Below are 27690 nucleotides of genomic sequence, written 5' to 3'. Positions count from 1 at the left end.
GAAGACAGGGCAGCACCTGCCTTCGTGCAACCTCTCCAGCTCCCCACCATTCCCAATTTATTATGGCAGGAGTCAATCCTGATTGCAAGCTCCTTCCTTGGACAGGAGAGCTGATTTTACCCACAGGCTCCGTCTGTAGGATTTGGGGATGGTAATTTGCACTGGAACCCAGCACCAGCACCCACCTGTATGCTGACGGCCGCGTGCCGCAGGCTCAGGAACTGCCTCCTGCAGAGCAGGCTGCGGAACCAGCGCTGCAGCAGTGTGATCCTCCGCAGCACCTCCTGGTGCAGCAGGTCCTGCAGAAGCTGCCGCTCCCGTTCCTTCATGAATACCTGGCCAAAATAACCCAAAAATCACAAGCATGGAAAGCTTCCCAGACCACCGGTCAAATGATTTAATCCTCCTGGTTTCTGCGTCCTGGATGCTCCCAGTAAAGTCGAGGAGCTGATTTTTGTGAAGGCACCTCTGACAGGTTTCAGCAGTTTCACAACAATCTGTGACTGTCTAAGCTCTGAATTAGAGAGCTTTCTCATGGGGAGGGGGGAAATGAAGACCATTGTATCAAGGTAAGTCTACACACACACAGAGAGATTTTGGAGGACATGAGTTTTTTGAGACTGCTTCATTACAATCAATAACAAAACAATATAATTCCTTACTCTTTTATGTTAATAATATTAGAAGTTTCATTTAAATCACTGACTTTTGGTAAACAGAAGAAAAATAGTTTCATTAATTAAAACCATATGTAGATATTAATTTATCAGACAGAAATGCAGGTAAATATTATATCTGTGTCTTAAAGCATGAGCTAAGGATGAACATTTACCATTGTTCTTCCAACTTGGTAATTGTCTGGATCGAGTTTTATCTTCTGGAAGAAATCATGGATATTGTGCTTAGATGGGCTGATCCCTTGTGGCAAAAGAACATGGAAATGGTTCACAAAATCCTGAGAAGAAAAAGAAAAAAAGCAACAGCAAGATTTGGTTAGTTGGGTCCTGCTTTGCTCCACCGGCCACATGAAATGGGACCTCTGGAGTGAGCAGAAGGACAGATAACATATTATGCACTGAGAAACACCAAGATTCATCCAACTTTTGTGGCTTGATGGGAAAGACATCAAAGCAGGGACCCAACAAGGTTAAAACATTTTTCAGCGTGGGAGAAGAGGTTCTGCAGGAGCCACAGGGTCATCATGAGCAAAAAAATGCTCCAAATCCCCAGCAAGGGCCACTGCGGAAGGCAGATATCAACATCTGCAAAACATCCTTAAGATGCTCCAGCCATTAATGCTGGGAGGATTCAAAGAGTGAAGGAGGTACGAGAGGATAGATCCTCCCAAGCAAGGCTGGGCTCCCTGCTCATGGCAAAAAAATGCTGAGCATTTTTCTTTTTCTAAACAGCTGCTGTGCAGACACACAATGTCTGCCCCAAAGCAGCCACAAGCAGGAAACCAATCAGCACCAGCAAAGCATGAAAGGACTGACATGTACACAAAACCTGGCAAACATATGGAAAAGAAGAAAACAGGAAAAGCTGGCTAACTTCAGCAGTTCAGAGGATGCGTATCATCCTCCTGATGGGACACAGTCAACATGACAGGGCAAACACTGCTCCCAGTAATTCCAGATGCAGAAGAGAACGTGCAAATCAGTTTTAAGCAAAAGGGATCCATGTTGCAAAAAAATACAGGTTTTGTTCAAAAATCATGGTGCAGGGTGCTAGCAGCCCACCCTGAGGTCTAGATTGCCTCATAGGCAGAGAACAACCTGTTACATCCACTGCCTTCCAAGAGCTAGAAATTAATTACCCTGATAAAACAATGAAGCAGCAACACTCAGACAACTCTGCTAATGATGCTGAAGGTGATGGAAGACAAAGCCCTTTGTACTCAACCTGGAAGGAGTATTTGCAGCTGTATCCTGACTGGCGGATGCGCACGGTCTCCAGCATCCCCGTGTAGCGCAGCTGCCGGAGCACCAGGCTGTCGTTGAACCGCAGGGGCAGCTGCAAGGGGAAAACCAGACCAAGGATGAGCAAATATTTCCTTTCACTGAAGCTTTTAAGTGCATGGATGGGTGAAGGGTTCAGCAGATGTAGCACATGTGCACGACACACACATTGTCAGCAATGCTGCAGGAAGGAGGGAATGTGGGTCCCCAGGAACCGAACTAATCCCACTGGGACTGAATCCTGTTTGCTTCTGAGACTTTCAAACAGCTAACTAGAAAAATAAAGCCATAAAAAAAGATTTTTTGAGTTTGAATTGAATAAGACCTCCCAAGGGTACGGTTAACGGGTGAAATTTTGAGCAACTAAATCTCCAATGCAAAAAGCTTCAGCTTTAAATGCCTGGATAAAACTTCGAAGGATTAATCTACAAAGCATCCCTACATTTTGAACAGAGGGTCCTCGGTCCATGACACAATTACATAAAGTCAAATTCAAGAAATATGAGTCAGTGTGATCAATGGAATTTATTCTAAAAGTATCTGCTTTCACTTACTTTATCTTATGGAAGCGTCAGGGTTCAGACCCAGCACAAATAAATTCATGGTTCTATAAATCTCTGTTATGGTTGGTCAGAAGCTTCAAAGGAGTCAAATTCATTTATTAAAGCAAATATATTTTTCATATAAATTAAAATACTATATTTGCATACATGTGTTTCTACAAATATAAGATGAGCCAGTGCAGTTTATCGAGAGTGACACCCAAGTGATAAATCCATGCTTCCCCTTGCCCAAATCTTCTAAATTCAGCTCAATTTGAGGCTTTGTTTCCTATCTAACTCCCTGTAAAAAGGGAAAAAAGATTCCCAAGATGATTTCTAGCAGGATTTAGCTTTCACAGGATGGCATTTACCTTCTCGGCGTTGGATCGGATGCACTTGACAAAATACGGCTCTGCTTGGCCAAGGGTCTCCATCAGTTTGTTGAGGGATGCCTGCAATAGAGGAGAGCCAGGGAAGGGAGAGGAGACCACAGTGGATAATGAAAATCCAAATGTTTAAATTATAAACCAACATAAATTGGAATTAATTTTGAGTAAATGAGAAACATGGGAAATTGTTTTCCCAAATGAGTGTTTTAGCACAAGCAATTTGGCTGATTTTGTCTTTGCCTCCAATGAAGAAACTAAAGAAAAATATAATGCTGGGCTGGATTTTCAGATCTTTGGCTCCCCTGGAACCCAGATTCACATCCACTCCCCAGCACAAGCCTTTTCCAGCCATGAATGGGAACTCCAGGACAAGAATTTACACCTGGCACCAAACAACCACTGTTGTTTTGTTTGTTACGCTCCTACAGTGTTTTTTAAATACAAATCAAATTTTCCTTTATCAAGAGTGACTCCAGGCAGGATTGACTCCTGATTTTTAATTGTGAAAACTTTACTGCTGGCCTAAAAATGAGTTGTTCTTAATGAAAGTTTTGCCAAGGGAAAATCGGGAATTCACAAATATTTTTGAAGCCTGAGACCCTGAACACTTCAGAGTTTGTTTCTAGAGAAGAGTTTCAATGTTGGCATGTTCCTGACTGAAGGATCACTGAGAACTGAGGGATTTCTTGGTTCCATTTCTCTATTTCCCCTTATTTATTCATCCCCATTAAAAGTCTCTCCCACAAAAGTGAATTTACACTGGCATCACTCTACAGCCAGCTGACCCAGTGGGATGTCATGCTGAGCTATCCCTTCACCTTGCAAACCTTTGACTTTTTGGGATGAATCACAAGCTCTTGGAATAAAACCAGGCTGAAAACCAGAGTGTGCTGAGTCCATCACTGCTGGCCAGGCTCCTCAGCCACATTTTTTTGCTTTGTCCTATAAATACTCTGGGTATCTCTAATTGCTGAGCACACTACAAACATGGCATTGGTAAAGTGCTAGAGAGTTGATTACTGCTGGTTTTAATTCAGCTCTTAAAACTCAGCCATGTAAAGGATATTCTGTCACATTTACTATAAGCAGAGCTATAAATTTTGGAATACAGGACTTAATAAACTGGTGTGGTATTACAAAGACGTTTTTTGCTCACAGATTGGCTCACAGGCCTTTTTTTCCTTCTGATCATTTCAAAGACATCTTTATGGGAAGCCTTTCATGTTTAGAAAAACATGAAAATCCTGGATGTTCATTCACATCCAGGATTTTGGAAGGAGCAAGGGATGGATCCCACGCACATGTGATGCAGCTGTGTTATGTACATTAACTTCATGCAAATATCCCTGCTCCTGTCCCAGGGAGCAGCAGGAACGCCATGACGTGGCAGACCTCTGCTGGCATGCTCCTGGTTTTCATAAAATTCTGAAATTACTCATTTTTACACAAAAGAAGCCTATTGGGAGCCTTCAATCAGCAGTGATGCTGCAGCATCCCCCTGTGCCCACACAGGCTAGTGGGAGGGAAAGGGTGCACAAGGGACAAAACTGCTTTGTTGGAAGTCCAGCAAGCAGAGTGCTCCCAGTGCTGGGAATGGTGGGAATGGGATGTGCAGGATCCATAGGAGGGGTCAATTCCATTCCCTCGGGGCCATCCTGTGTGAGGCAGATGGTCCAGGCACCCTCTGCCATCTGGTGGTCAGGAATCCACAAAGGACATGTGAGGTCGCTGGATTAACCCCGTACCCATCTCCTTTGTCCCTCTGCCAGCAAAACTTTCCAGCCACCCACTCCTTCACCTGTACTGTACTCAGCCTCTCAGGAACCCTTCCATCCCTGTCTCCAGGGCACCACTTGCATGTGGGTTAAAGGGAAGCTCGACAGTTTTAGATACGGGCGGTTTAGTTTTCCAGAGTGAAAGCCATGCCTGCTCCTGGAGCATGCTCTGAGGCAGCTATTTCCCCTACAGATTACCCTAAGTACAGGGATAGTGGAAATCCACAGGAGATGGAGCAGCTGCAAGGCCAGTGTTGAGGCATTAGCCACAAAGCAGCATTTCTCTGCAAAAAAAAAACACGTCAGGAAACATTTGTGTTTCCTGCCTGTGACCCAATTCCATGCACTGCAATTTTATTAGTTTGCTCTTGATTAAAAAAGCAATGCTGCTGCTTTATCCCTCAAAACTATTCTCTTTAACAAGTGCTCACTGAAATGAGGGATCTTTGATTTAAATGTGCTGTGAAAATATACAAAAATATATAAATTTTGCCCCCCAGGGCTTCTCATAGTTTTGTTGGGAGCATAAACAGGTTTTGGGAAGGCCTTTCACTCCAAGACATCCATGTTTCAACCCCTCCACGGGTATGAATTAAACTTTGTGGGAGTGAATTTTGACCAGAATACCATTAGATTAGACAAGATTAAATATATAAATTTACAGATGTGCATTCTGCAAATTATATATACACATGTGTGTATGCATGCATTTTTAATTATTTAATCTTACCCACACCTACACACAGAGACTTTCTAAATATAAACCACATCACAAAAAAAACAACCCAAAGCAGTCAAAATTACAAGTCAAAACCAACCCAGACATGCTTAGAACCCAGATTTTAATTGAAAAGCTGCTTTCTATTATTACCACCTGCTCATGCACATGTCTTGTAGCAGTTTCCAAGCCGTGATGCACATACAGAACAATCACACTCAGGTTGGAAAAGACCTTTAAGATCATTGAGTCCAACTGTGAGCCCAGCACCGCCAAGTCCTTGGAGGATTATTTTCCCTGATCCAACCCTAGGGATTGCTGACTGGCACACCCCACTGACAACACAGGATCAATCCCTCCTCTGAATTCCCCTGCTCGCCTGGAGATAATGCAGCAGGATTCTGACTTTTTTGCCCCTATTAAATTCCCATTCTGTCTCAGAACAGATTATGCTGGATGAGAGTAAAAAGACTGCAAAAAATGCGATTTGGGGATTTGGTGGTTTCTGGATTTGGGGGAGAAAGCACCACAATGTGATTTACCAGAGGACAGGGATGCACCAACATCTCCCCCTGCAGCTCATCCTCATGTCCCACCTTGTTCCACCACATCATCCCCCATGATACTCCTCCACACTCTTTTTTCTCTCTATTTGCACACTTTAAATGACTGCCAGGTCTCCCAGTTCCCTCAAGCCCTCAGTGGGATTCATGGCCTAAATGCTGCAGGGGATGGGGCAGGACTCTGCCTGGAGCAGGTGATTCCCCTCTCTCCATCAAAGGAAAGGGCTCACCTGGAACTGGGCACTGATGCTGGGGGGTTTTTTCTTCTTATGGAGGTGGAGGAGAGATTTGGTGATGCGGTCATGCAATGTCAGGTTCGTGAGGTGCTTGAGGGACTTCACATCCAGCAAGTGCTGCAGAAAAAGAGAGAATCCACAGAAAATCCAGATATTACCATCACACTGTCTGCTATATCCCTCCTTTACCCTCACAGGGCTTCCTTAGGTGATGTAATCTCAACAGGGATCAACTATGGGATGGCTTCCCCGTGAGGGTGGGGAGGCCCTGGCACAGGGTGCCCAGAGCAGCTGTGGCTGCCCCATCCCTGGAAGTGTCCCAGGCCAGGTTGGATGGGGCTTGGATCACCCTGGTCTAGTGGAAGGTGACCCTGGCCCATTGTAGGGGGTAGAACCAGATGACCTTTAAGGTCCTTTCCAACACAAACCATCCCATGATTCTGTGATTCTCCTCACTGTTAATGAGCAATTTGCTAATTAATTGCATCATTGACTCTGCAGGTGCAAGATGGACATAGAGAGGAATAAAAACAGTGTTTGCTCCTCTGCTGGTGCTCTGCTCCTGACCATGGATGCAGCACCAGTGAAGACCACAAAAAGTCTTCTTCTAGGGACAAGAGATGTCCTGGCATCTCTTGAAATATAATAAATGTAGCCAAGATGGAGGAAAAGTAACGAGGTTGTTGTCTATGAGGTACCAGCTCTCCTGCATCACTTGCTCATTTTAGTTTAGAGATTTAGTTATTAAATTCCACCAGCATGTACATACTCCTTCTCAGAAGGAGGAAAAAAGAGAGCAGCTCCAAGGAAGATGTAAGTGCTCATATCTCTTTCTCCCACCAGAAATCAGGGCTGAAATCCTCTGGGTTAATATTAATTGAAGAGCCCTGAACAGAGCTGAGTTGACAGAAATCTTGGTGTAGACTCAATGGTCTTCTTCATATCCAGCAGCATCACATGACTGTGCTACAGCCTTAACCCACAAACCACAAGGGGGAAAATGCTGCTTCTCACTCACCTTTGGAAGACTGGGTTTAGCTTTGAAGTTCTTATTTCGCCTGGGGAGATAATAAACAGCACAATTAATCCACGGTGCAATTGTGGAATGGAGGAGTTTATGAAACCAGCCCCTCCACATCCCCCTGCACAGCTGCTGCCAGTAGCCAGCACTGAAATGGGGCTGTCCCTGCATACTGCAGACTAAGAGGAATGTATCCAATTAATGGGAATGGAAATAATGGCATGCTGGGAATTTGGGAAGAGCAAAGAAGCCAGGTCACAAAATGATTGACCAGCCTCCTGTTTCCAAACCCCATGCTCATTCCAGACACCCTGAGATGCTCCCTGAACCTTCGAGGAGGCTGCAATGTGAATCATCAACATCACCTGTCCAGATAACTTAGAAAATTTGATATGATGTTAAAAGTGTGACTGCATGTCATGCAGTCACATTACATGCAGCTCTATCTCCAGATTGATGTGACCAGAAGGTTTGTTCCTTCTCTTTCTTCCCTTTGTATGTCATTCTGAATCAATGAGACAAATCAAATCAGACATGTCAAACGTACTGGGGTTGCTTTGACCCAACTGGGAGCCAGCTCCAAGTCTACTTGGCACCCTGAGAGTTTTATATCCTGGCTATTTACATTCCCCTAAGTACCCTTGCTGCTCATTATGCTCCAGATCCCCTCCTGGGTACTGACATGAGGATGCCATGGGCCCTCTCCAGCAGTTTGCTGTTGGTGGCGTTGACGAATATCCCATCTTTGTCCAGGAAGGTGCCAGGGCTGGCCAGCCTGTTGTGCCTCATCCCCATCCGGCCATTCCAGCCAACTGCATAGGCATCCCTGCAACACCAGACACCGTTAGGAAGAGAGAAAAAACACGGTTCTATGAAAAAAACAGGTAATAAAATAACCCATTGGTAGAAAAGGAGCTGCCAGTTTTTTCTTTCCATTGTTCTTTCTCTCCCATGGGATGAGTCCCTGGTGCCAGACAGAACATGAAGCCATCATCTACTAAAGCACCTCTCAAAGATCAAACATTCACAAAAGGAACAAATTAACAGCAGGAGAGCAACAGCTTCCAGCTCTCCCAGACAGAAACCTTGACCCTGCAAATACCTCTAGATACCTTTGGTGGTCTGAAGGATACGAGGCCATGACATCTAGTGCTGACTCTGTCTCCTCAAATTCACACAATCATTCCATTAGGAAAAGAAAAAGCAAATCTAATTTGCAATAAACTCATTATTTGCCACAAAGATGGATGTCAGCCCCAGCTGGATGGATGGGTTGACCCAGAATCACTCTCTGGGACCTGATTATAAATCAGTCACTCAATTTTGTCCCCTCTGCCATGGAGCATAACTGCTATGGTCTCCAGACATACTCACCTGGCTTCAGAAGGGCTAAAGGCAACCAAGATAGGAACCAAAATCCTCTCTTGGAGGGATGGAAACTGATACTTGACCAAATTACACATCAGGACAAGCAATTTCCAGAGGCAAGGAGATTTCCAGTTGTGTCTGGGAGACATGAAGCCTCTTATGGGCAGCATCCCACCAAAATACTTTTGGCTTGGTGGGTTTTTGCTGGTTTGTTGGGGGTTTTAAATTCTAGTTTTTTTTATCAGCCTTGCAGAAATCATCATACAAAATAAAAGCAATCTAAGGAAGGATGTGTGGGGGCTGCAATGCACCCCCTCCCCCCACCAAATTATCTCAGACAGGAGGAAAAGGAACAGGAGGAGACTCCAGGCTGCACCAGGTCATGAGGACGCTGAAGGACATGGTGGTTTAAACATGGCCTCGGGCGCCGGCCACTTCTGAGCCCTGAGAACAAGGCAGTCCTTTGCCTGATTTGGATGAAAGGCAAATCTCAAGTGCCACATGGAAATTAAAAATTAAAGGATGTAAAGCTGTATGTTCAGCCAGCTCAAAGCCTGGAGCCAGACCCTCAGAGCAACGTCACCTGACTGCCTCATCTAAGCACTTCCCAAATTCCTTCCTGATCCTATTAAATCAGCATTTTGACATGGACCATTATTATAAGGAGGGGTCAATCACAGCAAGGCAAAACCCCTGGCTAAGGACCTGCTTTCTTAAGCATTCTATTTACAGATGGTTAGTGAGAAGCTTGAATATCCAAGTGATCCCTCCTGTTCACCTTTCTTCTCTTTACATCTCAGGTACCATCCACCAAAATCCTCCTGTTTGCAGGTGGAGAAAAAAAAAAATCACCAGTTGATGGGAACCACTAAAACATCAGCCACTTTTGGGATGTACAACACCATGAATCCTGGTCAACCTTTCTGGAAAATCCTAGAAACTCGCACGTTGTTTTAAAAAACACAAGAGATAAAATGATAGCACTGTTCGTTATGGACAATTTAGGATGGATATGTTCACATGGAACAGATGCAGGCTTTTGGTATTTCGGGGTCAATCACCTCACCTAGCCCAGCCAGCTGCTTCCAGACCAACACCTGCTCAGACACCCCTGCACATAAAAGTGTCACTAGTGAGCACAAACCAGCAGGATCCCCACCAGCCCAAGTGGTTTTGGTTAAGCATGGCCTGGCCTTCATTTCTCAGCAGCTGGGGAAGGCACTTGGAATGCTCTGCTGAAGCCTGGTTTCCCACCCAGCATGTGCAAACCACCCGTCCACTTTTTTCTGAGATCAGAGGAGAGCACTTGGCTCCCTAAACCCTCCACAGTGACTTCCTGAGTGATGTCATGCCTCAAAATTGCTTTTAGAAACAGGCCTCAGGCTGTCCTGTAGGTTGGATGCACAACCAGACTTATCAGCAACCACATGATCATGAGATGGCTTTGAAGCAATTCCTGTTTAATTTGGAGCCATAAATGGCTTGCCAGTCGATCTGCTGGGAAGCAGCTAATGCCAATCTGTCTTCCAGATGTGTTACCTGCACTCCTGTGCTCACCTCCTCTTGCTCAACAAGTGCCATTTACCTGAAATACCAACATTCAGCAAGGGTGATATGACTCTCCAGATCAAAAGCAGCTACAATGAAAGGGATCAAAATCACCAGCCTGCTCTGAAAGTACAGGCTGGACCTTGGAGATCTAATGAGACTGATTTGTGCTTCCAGAAGGAAGGGGCAAAGGTGACATTTGGGGATCCATTACTGATGATGCCCAAGGGAAGTGAAGATCACAGACCATGCTATTGAGACATCACAGGAGGAGGAACACAGGAGTTAGGATTACTCCAAAAGCACTTTTTTCTGTAAATAAAGACTCAGATTGAGGCTGCTGGTAGGACACAGCTGCTAAGGATGAGGAAGAAAAACACAGTTCCTAAATTCTGGCTCTTTAGGCTGACTTGTCTGCTGTGCTGGCATGGGCTAAGCCACATAACCAGAGCTGACCACACACTGAACTCCACAGTAAATAAACATATCCTCCTCCTTGCCTGGGTCAGGAGGAGTTTCTCTGCCTTTACAATGTCCCTTTGCTGAGATAATAATATTTTTGGATACGAAAATATTGGCAGCCCCAGCTCCCACACTGAAGTGCCTCCAAAGCTGGAGTTGGGCAGTCAAGAAAAGCTCCGTCCCAGTTCAGGGATGCTCTCAGTGCCAAAGGTTGGATAAAGAAACTGCAGGAATCCTCTTATCTCCAAGGGAAGATCTCCAAAGGGACAAAGTTTCATGTTACGTTATCCTGAGGGAAACTTGCACAATCAGAGGTGCTGGAAACAGGGAATGTCACCTCTGGAGACACCAACCTTCCCTGCTTTGAGCGTTACCAAGGACTGCCTGTCATCACAACCCAACCCACCAGAGCCCCAGCAGCTGCAGCATTATGAGAAAGGAAAGGAGGGTGCCAAAGACTGAGGTGAGGACAGCCAGGGTTGCATCATCTTCCTAGGAAAGACTGGCATTGCTTGTACCACCTGGATTTCTGCTCAAATCTAAGAAGTGGCACAAATTTATGAATTCAATCCCACAATTTTAGGTAAATTCCATGCCCTCTAACCACTGAAATGGACTTGTAATGATGTGAGAACATTCAGTTCTCCTTTAGTAGGGTGCCACTGCCTCTCTTAAAGGGGAGGAATTCAGAAGAAGGACATTCTATTCTTGATGGCACTCAAGAGAGCACATGGTGAGCAAAACCAGGCAGAAGAAGCCACTTTTCTTCCCCTAGAAAAAAAGGAACCATGTATATCTAATTTTTGTTGTGGCCATTTGGCATTAAAGCCATTAAAAACAAGCCTTCACAATATCCTTGAAGGGTATTTAATTTTGTATGGAAGGGAAGCCACTGAGATGCAAGGACAGATTTAATGGGCACATTTCAGGAGACAGACTCGGACTCCTCTTGACTTGTTCTGGGCTTCTCATTAAGCTCAGAGCATCCATAAAGACACACCTGGATATCTGCAGCTCCAAGTAGAGGTTGTAGGAGCTCAGGGTGCTCCTATCACTTCCTTCACCAGCACATACCTGCTCAGAAGCAAGCAGAGAGGCACTGCACACCTTTAGAGGGGTATTGGGAAAATCAGACCACCTGGGATGTGTGGAGGGATAGCACAAGAATAGCTGAGAAAAGGATCAGTGCCCAGACATGCCTTGGATATGAAGACTTTGGCTTCACAAGCAAGTTAATTCTGGAATGGGGATGAAGAAGGCTTTGCAGAAGAGACACAGATCCGTATCTCAAGTGTAGACCTGAGTTTCATTCAGTAGCTGCTTAAGTAGTCAGAAACTTCAAGGAAGGATACAAAAATGTACATAAAATCTGTAAAAATCAATCAAATTTGAAGCAAATGTACTTTTATCCCCCCCTGAAAACAAGCAAGCATTTGGCAAAGTACCATTTCAAATTCCATTACTTGCCATTCCAGGGTGCCTGGAGGTACCACATGCTGTATTGCAGTTCTGCACCCTAACCTGTCCTCCTTAAATGACTACTTCCTTGATATTGGCACATTCATTAATTTTTAAAGCTTCTTAAACACCCTCATACACCCACCACCACCAACTGCTGCCTTTGACACAGAGAAATTGCTTTTCTTGCCTGCTGTTTAGTCAGGAAAGGTGTTTAGATTCGATCACACAGCAGAGAAAGAAGGAAGAGAAGGTAAGATTGATAAGCAAGATGGGGAAAATGTCAATACAGTCATTTTTAGGTAAAGACAGTGCTCTCCCCTCCCATATCCCTGGCCATGCCAAGGTAAAAGCAGGAGCCTTACCGTGGGCTCCTCTCGTTGATGGTGTTGACTCCCTGGAGGTCTGAGAGCGGCGTCCGCGGGCTCTTCCGAGTGATACCTGGAGCAGCACATGAGGAAGACGTTTCCAACTGGCTCCTACCCAAGAGACAATTAGCAGAGCCATCCCCACAGACAATTAGCAGAGCCATAGCTGAGGCCTGACTCTGGTGAGGAGCAGTGTGGACGTGTCCTGGCACATGCCGGGCACAGCCGGGTGCCAGGGATGCCATCGCTCCCCAGTCCCACCTCCCTGCCAGAGTCATCACCCGTGTGAGTAACACTGTTTGCTCCAGCCTCTAATTCCTCTCCCACACACACATGGGATGTTTTAGGGACGTGCTGTCCCAGCTAGCAAATGGGGTGAGGGAAGGAGATGATGGGGACAAGCAGCCACTCATGTCTAAGAGATTCCCCAGCTTCCCACTGCGCATGGGATAACCCAGCTGCATGGGCAAAACACTTGGACATAATTAGAATGCTTGGAAAAATGGTCATTTATTCCTTAGACACTTCTTCTCTCTCTCCCTCCAAATATATGGACATGTGCAGCAAATAGTAAATGCTTTATTCACTATTTTTTAAATGCTTGATTGCCTATTGAGCCTATATACTTTGATACCTGGAAAAATTTATTTGTAATAAAATATATCTAATAAAACAATATATTAAATAAAGTATCTATTTTGTATTCAGCCAATGAAGCTGCCATACATGGTTACAGTAGCAGCTGTTATCTTCCCTGAAGTGGAAATGTTTTGTAACCAAAGCACTTAGGAAGACAGGAGACAATTATTGTAGACAACAAAACACTTCGAGTCACCAAACCACAAAAATATAAAGATCTGATAATGTGCAGTTTGACATGAAAACAGCTGAGTAATTTTGTAACTGTCTCAAAATCACTGCTGTGAGACAGGAAAAATCACAGCTCTCACCTCAGCATGGGAAAAATGTGTTTTATTCCACCCTGAGACATCTACAGTGGGGAAAAAAGGGAAAAAAAAAAAAGCTATCTAAAAAGATAAAAGTCTAAACTATGGTCTGTAGTAGGACAGGAGGAAGCAATGGCATATCCCCTCCTCCCCATATTTATAATTCCACTATTTCATGCAGCCCAGCTGCTGAGCTAAAAGGTGTCCTGGCAATTTTTTATTCTGAAAGATGAACACAAAGCAAATATACTGAGACCTGAGCTCGTCCTGCTGTTCTGAGCCTGGAATTCCTGAGGAGAAGATGAATTCCTACCAAAAACATCCCTTTAACAGGACATTTACCGCCCTCCTTGCCCTGTTAAGGTGCTGTAACAGCTCATCTTGAAGCTGAACACGAGAATCTGTTCATCTTGAATTGGGCAGGAGAAAAGGCTGCTGGTCCACCTGCTCAAGTTTTTGCATCTAAAGGTGCCCAAATATTCTGGAAATGTCAACAAAGTAAAATTTGAGGGTGTGCTGTCGCTTTGGCCCTGCGTGTATCTTTGTGCTCCAAGGCAGGACCAACCAAATCACTCCTGCTGAGAAGGTTTGGCATCTCCAGCTTTTGGAAAGCAAGGCAGATGCATTTTGGAATGCATCTGAGTGCTTAACAATTCCCAAGCTCAAAACTCTTTTCAATCCCTCTTTTTGCCATTTAAGCCAGTTTTGAGTTACATTTCTTGTCCTAGGAGTGTTCTTGTACCTCCTTCAAGACTGGCATTTCTGTGTCCAAAGTCCTGATTTAGAGCACAGAAAATGAATTGCAAATAGGGAAAAATCGGAATAACCAGGAATCTGCTTAAAATGTTGCATTAGTACTTTGTATAGCTAGTTTTAGACTAAGAAAGCACCTAATGTCTAGCTGCATCTATTTTTAATATAGATAAAATTAATATATTTTAATATGCCTAGGTACTTCCCTGGTAAGGCCCAGAAGGCTTTTCTTATCTAAAGGAGTCCATGAAAAATGGGATTTCACTGGTATTTCCAAGATTTTATTAATGCCTACCCTTATTTTTGGAGCAAAATTTGTCTTCCTACCCTTCTGTCAGACTCAGACACAGCCTGATGTGGTTTACACTTCAGGAAGAAAATTATCCTGATTTTTGACGCATATTCCCTTTCCTTCAGCAGGAGTGTTTCGGAAAGACGGACTGATTTACCTAACAGGTCTTTGTCCTGGTTGAGAAGAGTTTTGGATAAGCCCTGTCTACTCCCTGTGGATGAATGCCAACCAGCAGACCTCCAGTCCTGAATCAGAGGTGTCTGAACCCAGTGCCTTGCTCTGGAGGAACTGGTGGTATAGGGTTAGGGAAGGGTGACCAGCTGGTTCTGAAAACTGAATACCAAGGGACCTACAGGGAATCTCGATAGACCAATTTGAAAGAAACCAATTTGTTTTCTCTCTTTGTTCAGAACTAATTTCACAGTTCAAGACAAGGAGCTGACCTTGGTTCCTGTCTCAAGGGTGATGTGGATGTCTAACCTCATCTGATTTGTGGGAAAAGCTGAGTCCCCAGGGCCAGGCTCGCCTGTAGGGCCCAAAACCTGATGGATTCTGAACCAGAATGTTCCACACGCTCCAAGCCCACTTCAGCTTGCCAAGGCTGGGAGCCTGGGGAAGCAGGAGCACACCCCTGGGAAGATGGAAAGGACCTCTAAATGCAGAACATGAATTACTTGTTTGCCTGGTCAGATGCTAATTCACAAACTGTGCCAATATTCTTCTTAGACCCACTCGTTGGATTTATCCTAAGAGTTCCCAGATTGTGTGGACTTATCTATATTAGTGAGGTTTTGAGCTCAACAATGAGCTCAACTTCCTGCTTCCCACTAAATTAAAGCTCTAAGTATCTCTTGAGTTGTAAGAATTTCCTCTTTACCACCTAAGGAACTGCAAACTAAACCCCCCAAAATCTCCCATATTGCTGATTCAACTTAAAAATTAAACTGGTTCGTTAATTGCAAGTAAAATTACTCTGCTGATAACTATCTTCCTTTCCAATGGTTTCTTAGTAGTATCAGTATGGTCACTTGGCACAACACCTCTTAATAAAATTTAAAGTCAAGTAAAATTTAGTATCACTCCTTCATATTTTCCTATAGCAATGTTGGGAACTTGTAGAGGAAAATAATGTAGTTAAATTAAGAATGAAAGCCTAAAATTAAGACCTAAATCACCACTGCTCCCTCAACCCCACATGCTGCAGGAAGCACAGACAACTGACAGGAGGGTTCTAACAGGAAAACCACATTTATGAAGATTTAACATGCACCTACTGTACTTACTGTGCTCAGCTCTACAGAAAAATGATAGTTTCCAATTACACCTGAATTTCATGAAGTTTAAGCAAGTTGGGCTGAGGCTTTGCCCAAGCAGAGCAGCACTATTTCTGTCAACTTTAACACGCAACATGAATGAAGAGAAATGGTAGGAAAATAATGTATCTAAACATCAGAGCACCAAATATCTATTTAAGTATAAAAATAAAATAGAAATAAAAATAAAAATAAAATAGTGCAGGCAAGAGTGTCCATGTTGTCATGCAGGATGAGTTTATTACGTGACAGAGGAGTGAAGATGAAGAAATGGAGACCAAGTGCATCATCCCATAAAATAACATTGACAATGCCTCTGTTTTAAGTAAAAGCCCTCGGAGACAATGTTTTCACTGGATTTTCTGAAGTCCAATGAAATCCAAATTAAGTTGAATTCCAGCTGTACCAGCTTTGTATCAGGAATTCTCTTTATTCATGTCAGTGAGTAAACGGGAAAATTGCCAACAAAACGATTTTTGCAAGATCTCAAGAGATATGGGTTTGCTTTTAATTTGACTCTTCCAGCTCTGCCTAATCCTTTCCCAATAGGTTCAAAACTGCTCTGAAGCAGCTGGTTTGATCATGGAGGGCTCCTCAGGCACTGTGTTTTTATCCTTTCTACATGGAATGCACCTGGTTCCCATTTCTGGACGTGTGAGTGTGGTATCAGAGGGGAGGGCGGGTGGTGGAGCCTTACTGTACTTCTCTTCCTTGCACCTCTGCAGGATCTCTAAGCTCCTCTGATGAACTGGGTGGTGGAGAAAGCTAAAACTATCCACACTTTTCAAAACCGCACATGGCACTGCATCATCATGCCCTTGGGAAGCAAAATAAAAACAAACAAAAAAAAAAAAAATGGAGAGAAGAGAAAGATTTTATAAGCAGAAGTCAGGAGAGGGGAAGGAACAAGCCCAAAGGAGCTCGAGGGTCACAGGTTTTTGTGCTCAACACAATTTAACTGTGGTTTCCTCCACACGGCACTGTGGCATGGAAGCAGTGGGCTGGACCATGTCCCAGTCCCAATTATAAACCTCATTAGACAGAGCATAAATAATAATCACTCCAAGATTATTTGGGCAAAAAGAGGATTATTAGATAAATATTTCCTTTTATTAACTTATTTTTAAAATCCTTTCTGTGCCTCCACCCAGTGTTGCCTGCAAATCCCTGTGCAGATGCTCCGTGACAGAACCACCTGGAATTCGCATCATGCATCCCAGTGCTACATTTTGCTCAGATTCTGGCAATTAAAAGGAAAAATGTAAATTATTTGCATTAAGCACCATTTCCATATTCCCCGAGGGCAGAGAACACAGAATCTGGAGTTTGGCAGACTCTGTGTTTGAGGTTTGATAGGTCTGAGTTGGAAGAAACCATCAATGTGTGGCCAAGAGGACTTCTGATGGCCTAGCTGTGAGCACAGGGTGGAGGAGAAGTGACACCAGTGACAATGTGACAACACACTGCATCTCTCTGTCATTGTTGGCCAAGTCCAGGATGTGCCACACTCCCAGTGAGGCGTGGGGAGGTCACCAGGGAGTCACTTTGTGCCAGCATCTATGGGAGCATTTCATATCAACACATAAAACCATTGGACAGGATTGATCTGAATTTTCCACAGGAGCACTGTCAAGGGGCATCTTCCTCACCTTAACAACAGTGACACCTCAAACACCAAGCTTTTGATTGCTGTCACCTTTATTTGGCAAGTACAAACTTTTTTATTGATTATTTTGATGGCCGTGTTTTTTTGGTGATCAGCTTTAGGAATAAATCTGCAGAAGCCAGTGGGATTACTTTTAAGCAGGAATTACCCAAGGAGAAACCCTTGTTGGCTAAATTCAACTGCAGAGCCCATCAAGGGCAGGCACAGCCTCAAGGCCACAAAACCTTCATCAGAGCAAGGATTTAGGTCCAGCAAAACCAAGGCTCTGCAGCCTAGTTTGTATGAATAGCACCATTTTTTCCATTAAGTTTTTGCCACGAATTAGAGGGTTTCACATAATCAATGTGTATTGATGACAGCAAAAAAAGTCAATCAGCCAATTTTCTTTCCTAAAAAGCTTGACAGTGTTCCTTTAATCCAAGTTCACAAACAAATTCAGTTCTAACATGCAGTTCTATTGGACCATTTCAATCCTCATTGATAAACTTAGTAATAAAAAGAATTAAAAATCAAATTATTGAAGAGTTGCATCCTTCAGCTTAAGTGCAGCTTTTTGATCCTGGTATCTTTCATTCAAGGAGCGCTGGCAGCACCCTAAAAAGCATCACTCAGGCAGAAACACAAAGGTAGCAAAGAAAATTCAGTGACACCACTTTGCTGCTCTTCATCTTCAAGTTAACGAGGACAATCACACAACCACCAAAAGCTGCACTAGGAGGGTATCAGAAGCACAAAAAAAGAAGAATCCCCAAAGCCAGCAAGAAAAAATGCTGATTATCCTTCCAGAAGCATCTGCTTGGCATGGAGGAGACAGCCAAAAGGATGATGTGGAAAGGAAGCAAAGCAAAATTTTGCAAAGCTGCTTAGATGTAAGCCAGGGATTTTTCCAGAAAACCCCTGTTGGGTATTGCAAGCATAAAAGCACAAGAGATCCAGTTGGGGTTCAGACAAAGAATGCAAAGAACCTTTAGTTAAAAGAAGCAAGTTTTGGATATCTCCCTGCTCCCTCACTTTACCTGCCTGATGGATGGGGAAAGGACCTCAGAAACCAAAAATGGGCAGCACATCTTGAAAAAAGATCTGTACAAATAATAATATCTGTACAAAAAACACACTAAGTGTGTACATATGGATGACTGTGTGAGAGAGGTTTTTCTTACTCTTTGTTACTTTTCTTACATCATTTTGTCAGCAGCTCCACATCTCTTGGCAGGCAGATGCTTCAAATCAGGCAAATTAAAACCATCAAGGTTTGATAAAAACCAAAATAAACCTCAAACGTGCTGCCTTTGGTTCTCTGCTTCTATCTATCAAGATGGGAGAATTTGAGTGATACTTTGATAACTCACAAATGTTTTCTGCCACAAAGGCAAAGCATCAATCTGGGGCTTTTCTGCACTATTTTGGAGAAGGGAAGGGAATTCCAGCACCTAGCAGTGGATGCATCATATTACACCAGCCCGTCGCACTGTCCTGACACTGCCTGAGCCTTCTGCCCATGTCTACCTCTTCCACAGCCACCTGCTTTGGTGACAGATTTTGGAGGAGGACAATGGAACAGGGGATGGGTGTAAAGTCACACTAGCAAAAACACAATTAAACCCTGCTACTGATTTCACCTTGCTAAGTGTGACCTGGGCAAAATCAGAATCCCAGGACGGTTTTGAGTTGGAAAGGACCTTAAAAATCATCCAGCCCCACCCCCTGCCACAGGCAGGCACACCTTCCACTACAGGTTGCTCCAAGGCCTGTCCAACCTGGATGGTCATGCTTGGACATGGTGGGCAGTTCTCCAAAGAGGGCGAGGACAGTGATCCCAGCTCTGCCATTGCTTGTAGGTTAAGTTTTTCCCACAGATAAGGTGTACCTCAGTATGGAATTTAGATTTAGGTAATCATCTCCCAGTAGTGTTGCCTGTAAAATGGAGACTTTCTCATAACTTTTCCCCAATTTGATGCACATAGAAGTTCAGGGTATAAATGATCTGAGCGTTGTTGCTAAGTTTAAGACAAACCTTATCTGGCTTTCTGAGGGGTTTGTTTTTCCTTTGACTCAAAACCCAGAGTGAACAAAGCACAATGCCATTTGAATACAGGCTAAAGGACATGGACAAATAATGGAGCACCACCATGAAAAGGTTTAGAAATTCAACCATCACCATGTATTAGTTAATTTTGGTATGGAAAGAGAAGGCGATACAAGAATTGAGTCTCAGAATTGTCTCAAGACCTCCTGGTCTCATCCAGTTACATATATATATATATATATATATATATCTAAAATCATATCTATATATTGATACAGATATATATAGAAAGAGAAATATAAGCAAAACTCTGGACTGAAAAGCAGGAGTGAGGAGACAAGCACAGCAGTGTGCAGGACCAGTTGGCAGAGACACAGAAAGCGAAGCAGGGCTTGAAATCAGCTCTTACTTCCTGAGACTGAATGATTTTTTCTTGTCTTCTGGATTACCACATTTAAGTTCAGCCTGGGGTTTATGCAAGATGAAAATGCAAAGATGGATTTTGGAAGCCATCTCTTTGGAGTGGCTTTCCCCCAAAGCCAAACATCTTTGCCATCTCTGTGTTTGGTTACTCTGTCCAAAAACACTGCCTTGATGTGCCAGACAGACCCAGGCTCATGAGTCAGCTCTTCTCTTACACTGCATCCGGGAGGTGGCAGAGGAAGAACCTCAAGACCTGACAGTTGATTTTTTGCCTCCTGCTCTTCTTGGAATTTGCTCCCAAGAAAATGATTCTTTCTGCTTGAACAGTTGCCACTCTATGCTCCTTGTCCCAGGCTCCCTCACTCTCCACCATGCAAATCTCACTGATTACAAAGTAATTCATGGTGAGGCTCTGCCTTTAATTTTATCCCTGCTGAGGCTCTAATTCTATCACGGATTTCAAGCCCACTTGTGCCCAGAAATGAACAGCAATAGCTTGTACCCGTCTTTCCGAAATTGCTTTATGCTGAGAAATGGCCTAAAAGCACAGCCAGGTCTTGCCTGCCACAGCATGATGATGCACCATCACTTTCCTTTAATTTAATGCCCCTGTGATCCGTGGTTCTGGATGACTGCAAAGCCATGAATTTTGCTAGACAAGAGACATGCTCTCCTGCAGCTGAAAGGGTGAACAGCTTGGAAAATCATAGGAAGATTTATTGCTTTTTTTTGTTTCCAGATGTAACTAACAGTTCAAGAATTATTACAAAAATAATTTCCCTTCTTTGCTGGCTAATTTGTATGTCTCCGTTCGAATGACTTGTATTTTTCTATCCATGCATCCTACAATAATGAAAAATTAAAGCAGCAGTAAAATGAAAATATTTCCTTATGATACATTAAAATCAAATGTACTTTTAAATGTTACCTCTGAAAAAAATTTACCTGCTAATTCAACAAATTTTCTAATAGATTCATAACTCCTAATAAGTCAGTCTACTTAAAACAGGGTAGTAACACGTTAGACCCAAATTGCTGCTGAAAAACAGGCTCCAGGAGCAGGTGATGGACGTACCAGTTTTCTTCTCCACGTATCGTTTTCCAGCCTCCCTAAACGCAACCATGGCCCTGAAAAAGGCCCTGAGGACGGCCCAGCGGAACACAGCCACGGGGTCGATCCCGATCATCCCGCAGATGAAGGCGTTCTTGCTGCTCCGCAGGAGAGCCACGATGTCCGGGCGCATGTGATCCGTGTTCTTCTCCCGGAAATCCTAGGGGAGGAAGGAGGAGGAGAGAGGAAAATAAATAATATCTGCGTGATACTCCAGGTAGGATTTTCCAGGCTATCTCTGGGCCAGCACAATTATTGAATCCTGTTTATTTTTTCTCTCCTGCTCCCATATTTGATACTTCTTTATGATCATCATCTCTGGTGCTTATAATGTTCATTTATTGCATCTCAAACATGATGAGAGATTTGCAGCTGCAAATCCCAAGGCTATTTCTCACACAGGAGAAATGGCTTATCTGGTCACTGGAATTCCTTCTGCTAATAACTGGCATGAATAGAAATGGGGCCAACTCTGTAATCATTCACATGGGATTCCAGAAAGTACCTGTAGCAGTGGGATGTGGAGACCTAAGCACACATAACGTGTAATAAAAGTGGCTAATGATGAGGAAGAGGAAAACACTGGGTTTTCTACACAAGCCAAGTCCAGAAAGGCCACCAGACACCCAATTTCAACTCATTGTTGGGGTGTAGCACTGAACTCACTGCGCTTCCCTAAATTCTTCCCAAAATGCCCACGTGAAGGAGAACAGGAAGACCCCATTTCTACTACCTTTTCATTTCTCCAAACACTTCTCTCCTGACCCTCCCACCTTCTTGGGCCAAGTCCTCTCCAAAACATCTCTGTGGAGCCTCTGGGGCTTTCCTTCCCAATCCCAGATTTAGATGAAAGCAACTGCTGGGGAACAGCTGGGTGACAGACCTTGACTCCGTACTTCACTTTGCCCGCGTAGTGTTTGATGATGAAAGCTGGCTCCATCACCGCTGGGAATTCAATGTAGGAGTTCCCTTCATGTTGACGCTTGAATTTATCCAGCAGTGTCTGGTTTGTGGCTTGAGGAAAACTGAGTGGAGAGAATTGAAAGGAAGAAGCTGCAAACCTAACAGGAAAACTTTTCCACTTCTTTCATGTCCACGAAAGGGAAAACAGAGACATTCTGAGTAGAGAAAGCCAACCCTCCATCCTCAAACTTCATGGAAATCTGCAGCATGGGGCTATATTTCACAACTCTATCCAATTTAAGTTGTTTTATCCCAGTACATATCACTGGGAGAGCATTACTACTGGTCTCCTGTCAACGAGACAAGAAGAGGGGGAGAAACCTGCAAGGCAAATGGTAGGAGCAGACCTTGTGCCCCTGGCCACATGGATCTGAGGTGACCTCAGCAAGACCACCTGGCCTTTCCCTGCCTTTCACATTGAGGAAACTGGCACGAGCATCTGATGGGAGAACTGTCCTGCTCCAAAGTTTCCACACCAAGGCAGCCCCAGAAGCCACATGTTCCCCCAGGAACTTCTCCTGAGACAGATGGATGCAACCAAGGATGCAAATCTGAGCTAAGTCCCTGATGCCCAGGAAACCCTGTGGAAATGCAGCCCCTATGGACAAGTGCCCTCACTTCACTCTGGTTCAGTTTTTTACCAGTAAATTGCTAAATCCACCTTATATCTCAATAACAGCACCTACACATCCTGCTTTGACTCATGCACTTGGGTTCAGCACCTTCACATTGTCACACGCCAAGAGACAGGGAAAGAAATGAAGAGAGAAGCAAAGGAAACCTTTTCCCTTCCCTTTAATGGAAGAGATTCTTGAAAGTAATTTTAATTATTATTTTTTAAGGCTTTTTGCTCAGCTGGCTGATTGTCCAACTCTGTGTGTTGCCACCTCAAAAACAACACTAGAAACACCAATCAGGCCAGTGAGATATTAACACCTTTCTGGGAAGTTGTTGTTTTTTTTTTTCAGAAAACTGAAGGATAAACACATTTTAACTGAAAAACAAATCTCATTTCCAAAGCCAGCATTTTCCTACTCACTTGCTTTCCTCATCCAGCAGATGGAGCAGCCCCGTTGGCTTCTTGCTGATCAGGTTGATGCAGCTGGAGTTGTCTATGTAGTCGATGTTGTGCCAGCTAATTCCTTCTGCTCTATATTCCTCCTGAAAAAAAATCAAAACCACAGATGACATAATGATGATTTGGTGCAAGCAAAAATAAAACACAAAATCCAAAGGTTTTTGTGGAAACTGATACACCGTTTACCAAAACAGATATCTCTCCTGTAAATATTCCATTAATGCTTTCTGTGATTCCAAAAAAAAAAAAAAAAAAAAAAAAAAAAAGATAAAGAACCTCTGGAACAACCTGAAACAAAGCAAACCACAGAGCATTTCCCAATTTCAGATGAACCAGATGTTTGTTCAGACACAGGTGGCTGTGTGGGAGTCCAAGCCTGCCAAGGACATCCAGCATGTGCGGACTCCCCCTTTCCTTTTCCTGGACTGCTTCTAAATCACAGCACAGTTTGGGTTGGAAGAGACCTTAAAGCTCTTCTCATTCCACCCCCTGCCATGGGCAGCAACAACTTCCACCAGCCCAGGTTGCTCCAAGCCTCATCCAGCCTGGCCTTGAACACTTCCAGGGATGGGGCAGTCACATCTAACCCTGCCCTCTGGCAGTGGGAGCCATTCCCTGTGTCCTGTCCCTCCATCCCTTGTCCCCAGTCCCTCTCCAGCTCTCCTGGAGCCCCTTCAGGCCCTGGCAGGGGCTCTGAGCTCTCCCTGGAGCCTTCTCCTGTCCAGGTGAGCACCCCCAGCTCTCCCAGCCTGGCTCCAGAGCAGAGGGGCTCCACCCTCAGAGCATCTCCCTGGGCTCCTCTGGCCTCTCTCCAGGAGCTCTGTATCTTTCTGATGTTGGATCCAGGGCTGAGGCAGCTCTGCAGGTGAGGTCTCACCCGCATGGGGCAGAAGGGCAGATTCTCCTGCTTCCCACACTTTGGGATCTGGGGGGTTTTGGGGTCCCCAGTGCATGTGGGTGGGGCATGTGGAACTTCCCACCCATCAAAGTGTCACACAGTTTGCATCAATTAATATTTAGTATTCGGTTGCTGGAAGGAAATTGTGGTACAACATATTAATTACACAGAAAATGCAGTAAACCTCCCTCTCCTGCTTCCCTAGGCTCTGCTCTTCCACATCTCCCACTATTAATGGCCAGTGCTGTATGTGCTAACAAAGAGAGCTCCAGCTACACAAAGCCACTGCTCCAGGGCCAGCAGAACCACCACCCTGTACAGCAAATTTGAAGATCAGCCTCCAAATTCAAGCTGAGGCAAAAAAAGCTATTGATTTTCCACCAAAATAGTTCCAACCCTTGGTCTCCTATAAAGGTTATCTCCTCTGAGAAATACTTGCAACTGAATTACTTCAAGAAGTCTTACGCAGAAATTATTTCAGGGCATCTAAATGAAAGCAGAGTTTAAAAATCATAATTTTTATCATATGTTTAAGACTTGTGACTCATTGTCTAAACAGAGATACTGAACCATGCACCTTACTACATGTGTTGGACAAAGTCCTACTGATCCAGCTGCCTTTTTACTTCTCTATCACAGGACATTTTGATGGCAGAATTGAAGATAAAAAAGAAAAAAGCTTCAAAACCCTAATAGCATCTTTCTAATGATAATCAGATTCATTATTATTGGTGCCTCTCCTTTATTTTTAATATGAGCAAACAACTTTTAAAAAAAGTATGTGCATCCTAATCCAAAATTAACATGAACTCCGCAGATATTTTTAGAAATAAAGAGTCTGAAGAGCTTTTAGACATTTGACATTTCACAAGGAAATTTTTGCTAAAACAATCCCTAGAAGGTCTTGAATTCAGTATGAGAGACATTGTATAATCTTACAACAACAGTACAGACAAATACAGACGTGTGCTGCCTTAGAAGGAGTTTTTAATATCCCTGAAGCCTTTGGGATTCAAAATATACAAGATCCCATTGGGGGAAAAATCCTGAAAATAAAGAATGACTCTGCATCATGAATTTTGTTTTCTCCTTTTATTTTTTATTTTTTTACCTTCAGTTCTTGCCCAGCAACCAGGACACAGCAGAATCTCACAACAACATTCTCGAGGCCCTGCTGAACTACAGGCAATCGAAAATCACAGATTTGATTAAACCTTGTGGCATTTTGCAAGCCAGGGAAAAGCTTTTATCCAGCAATCACAGGCTGCGTGTTTCGGAGCAGGCACGAGCTGCTCCTGAGGGATTTCCCTGAGAGTCACTGGGAGTCAGCATCATCCATCAACTGCCTGCTTCCAACAGCCCTTAATGGAGTGCAGGGTCCATTAGGCCCAGCTTTGCCAGCTCAAGACTGCTCAGGAGCATGCAGAGAGCAATAAAACCTTGGTGTGATGAGCCAAGAGCAGCATTTTTCAGTGGTGACAGGTGGGTGTTACCAGACTTACATATCTATTATAATGACTCTTTGTTGAAGTACTTGTGGGGGGGGGGGGCTTTACATTTTTTGCTCCCCCAAAAAACCCCATAAATCATGTAGAGTTTTAAATCTCGACACATCTAAGCTGAACAACCATCCCTCTGCTCTAGAAGGCCTCTAGATATCCATAATTCCACATGGGACATTCAGCAGCTGCACAGCAAATGTGCTGTGAAACTCCTCTGGCCACACTAAAATCTTATACTGCTGCTGAGATCAGTGCAAAAGCATTGATCAGCAATGCCAGATATGGAGTTTTTTAAAATAGTCTAGTAAATGACCAATAAATAGCAGAGTTCAAGGTCTCTACTTCTCTGGGCTCACTTTCAGCTGTTCCACAGACATGATGGTCAGTCAATAGGTCCCTCCTGGCCTCGTTTCCTTCAGCTGCAGGATTTTGGCTAATTCTCCCTCCTCTGCTACTTTTTTTTTCTCTGGGCTGGGTCAGAAACCCTCACTCCCAGGCTCTGGGTTCATCCCTTCCTTCCATCCTCAACACAACCTGTTCCTGTTCTGGCCAAATGAGAAGAAGGATTCAAGTCCTCAACAAACAATCTTTTCCACAATAATTCAGAGATTTAGTCTCATTTCAAGACAGGCAGCAGGAACACTTCCAGAGCAACTGCTCCAAAGCTTAAATGGAAATAAATCCCCCTTATTCCTTTTTCCCTAGCATTTTTCCAGTTCTTAATTTGGTTGCCTTCAGGATCTGAGCTCAAGAGATACAAGAGATATGGCTTTGGGATGGCCTGCTGTAATTTCTGGGGTATTTGCTGGTCTGCAGAATACTCTACAGATTGTTCATAGAAAGACAGAAACTATAGGGGAAAATCACTGCTGTCTATTAAACTTAATTAAATTGCAGTTGTTAATATTCCATGTGATTCCTATATTCATCTTGTAATGACCATCTTCCTCCAGAATTCAGGAGATACCCTGAAAAGCTACCTCAAAATATTCCTTCATCTCTGAGTATGACAACAAAGCCTCTGCCGTCCTTTGATGGACACAGGGTCCTGGAGCACTGGGTTACTAGGGAATTCCATCCAAACATGATGCTTTCATTTAACAAGACCAAAACAACATGAAACACTTTCATTCAAACAGAAACACCTCAAGTTGGAGATTGATCAAAAATTGGCTTAAATTTATACCTTGATCGAAAACTAAGTTATGTTTAGGGGCACATCCAAATGTCCCATTCCTGGAAGATCATCTTCACATTAAGAACCAAATTGGTGACATTACCACTATCTGCAAAAGTTTCTAGTGCAGTGAAGTCCACAGAGCCCCTTTTTTGGCATCCTTACTTGCAATAAAAATGTGAGGATTTACTCCTCCCATCCCTGGATACCTGAAACCTGGTCTGCTGGAAAGTGGAGCAATGAAAGTTCACTGGAGAGAAGAGCACCGAGCTCCCAGACTTGGCAAAAGAAATGCAGCAAAGAACTGAAAAAAATACATTAGGGTTTTTTTTTAATAGAGTCCAGCAGCTCCATATTTTCATTTAATTATTGGGTGAGATGCTACAGATTGTTCTCCAAGTGACCTCTATGGACTCCATGAGGAGATTCCTGCTTCCCAAGTGGGAATTCAGAATCAGCTTTGCTGACCTAAGCATGGAGAGAGACATTGGCATTTTGTCAGCATGGGGTCACTGAAGGGATCTGATTAAAACACAGCTTATGGTGTTCAAATATATTTTAAAAAGACATAAAATGGGCATGCAGACTTTGAAATGCACACGGAATATATGAGTAAATCTTTACTCTCATGCAGTGTTAGCTGAGGCAAAGCAGCATGTAAAATTTGGGGTACCAAATAACCAGAAAGGGGCAGAATTTCCAACATTTTTAAGTAGGAAAATGACTGGAACTCTAGGAAAGGGGGCACTGTTAAAGCTCTGCTAAAGGGAAACTGCCTGCCTACACTGACCCAGAGCATGAACACTGCCCGTGGCACAGAATAGTGAATTGAAAATTAAAACACACATGCTGAGCATCAGGAAAACCTTCCCAACTGGGCTGCAAGGCCTGATGGAAACCCTCCTGCCAGGAACAGAAATATCCTCTAATTTTATAGTTGGAGTTGTTGAGAACCAAGTCCTGTTATCCCTACATGAGCATTGGACCAGTTCTGCTATCAGGACTTTATTTTGCTGCTAAACCAAACCAAAACACTCTAATCCAGGGTGGAATTAAAGCTTTCTTTATCCTGAGTGGGAGATAACACCCACAAGCCCAACAAAATCTTGGGAGATGCTGCAAAATGTCTTTACAC

The 27690-nt window shown here is 43.7% G+C and overlaps 1 protein-coding gene across 6 annotated transcripts in view; it reads right to left on the bottom strand.

Annotated features, from left to right (window-relative positions):
- The window catches only part of MYO9A (myosin IXA), a 175289-nt gene that overhangs the window by 26484 nt on the left and 121115 nt on the right, over window positions 1–27690 (bottom strand). For all 6 annotated transcript variants that reach the window (XM_021554201.3, XM_021554204.3, XM_021554202.3 and 3 more), the window contains 12 exons: window positions 22940–23061; window positions 21821–21962; window positions 20902–21097; window positions 16409–16528; window positions 12404–12479; window positions 7885–8028; window positions 7200–7239; window positions 6176–6298; window positions 2872–2952; window positions 1903–2013; window positions 833–955; window positions 186–335 (listed from right to left, as the gene is read on the bottom strand). In XM_021554201.3, coding sequence (XP_021409876.1) covers window positions 186–335; window positions 833–955; window positions 1903–2013; window positions 2872–2952; window positions 6176–6298; window positions 7200–7239; window positions 7885–8028; window positions 12404–12479; window positions 16409–16528; window positions 20902–21097; window positions 21821–21962; window positions 22940–23061 — 1428 coding nt within the window. The remainder of the gene's footprint in view (window positions 1–185; window positions 336–832; window positions 956–1902; window positions 2014–2871; window positions 2953–6175; window positions 6299–7199; window positions 7240–7884; window positions 8029–12403; window positions 12480–16408; window positions 16529–20901; window positions 21098–21820; window positions 21963–22939; window positions 23062–27690) is intronic.

Source organism: Lonchura striata, chromosome 11 (genome assembly GCF_046129695.1).
Source record: "Lonchura striata isolate bLonStr1 chromosome 11, bLonStr1.mat, whole genome shotgun sequence".
In the NCBI taxonomy this organism is placed as follows: Eukaryota; Metazoa; Chordata; class Aves; order Passeriformes; family Estrildidae; genus Lonchura; species Lonchura striata.
Note: the sequence above shows the minus strand (reverse complement) of the source record. Positions and strands in the feature narration are given on the sequence as shown.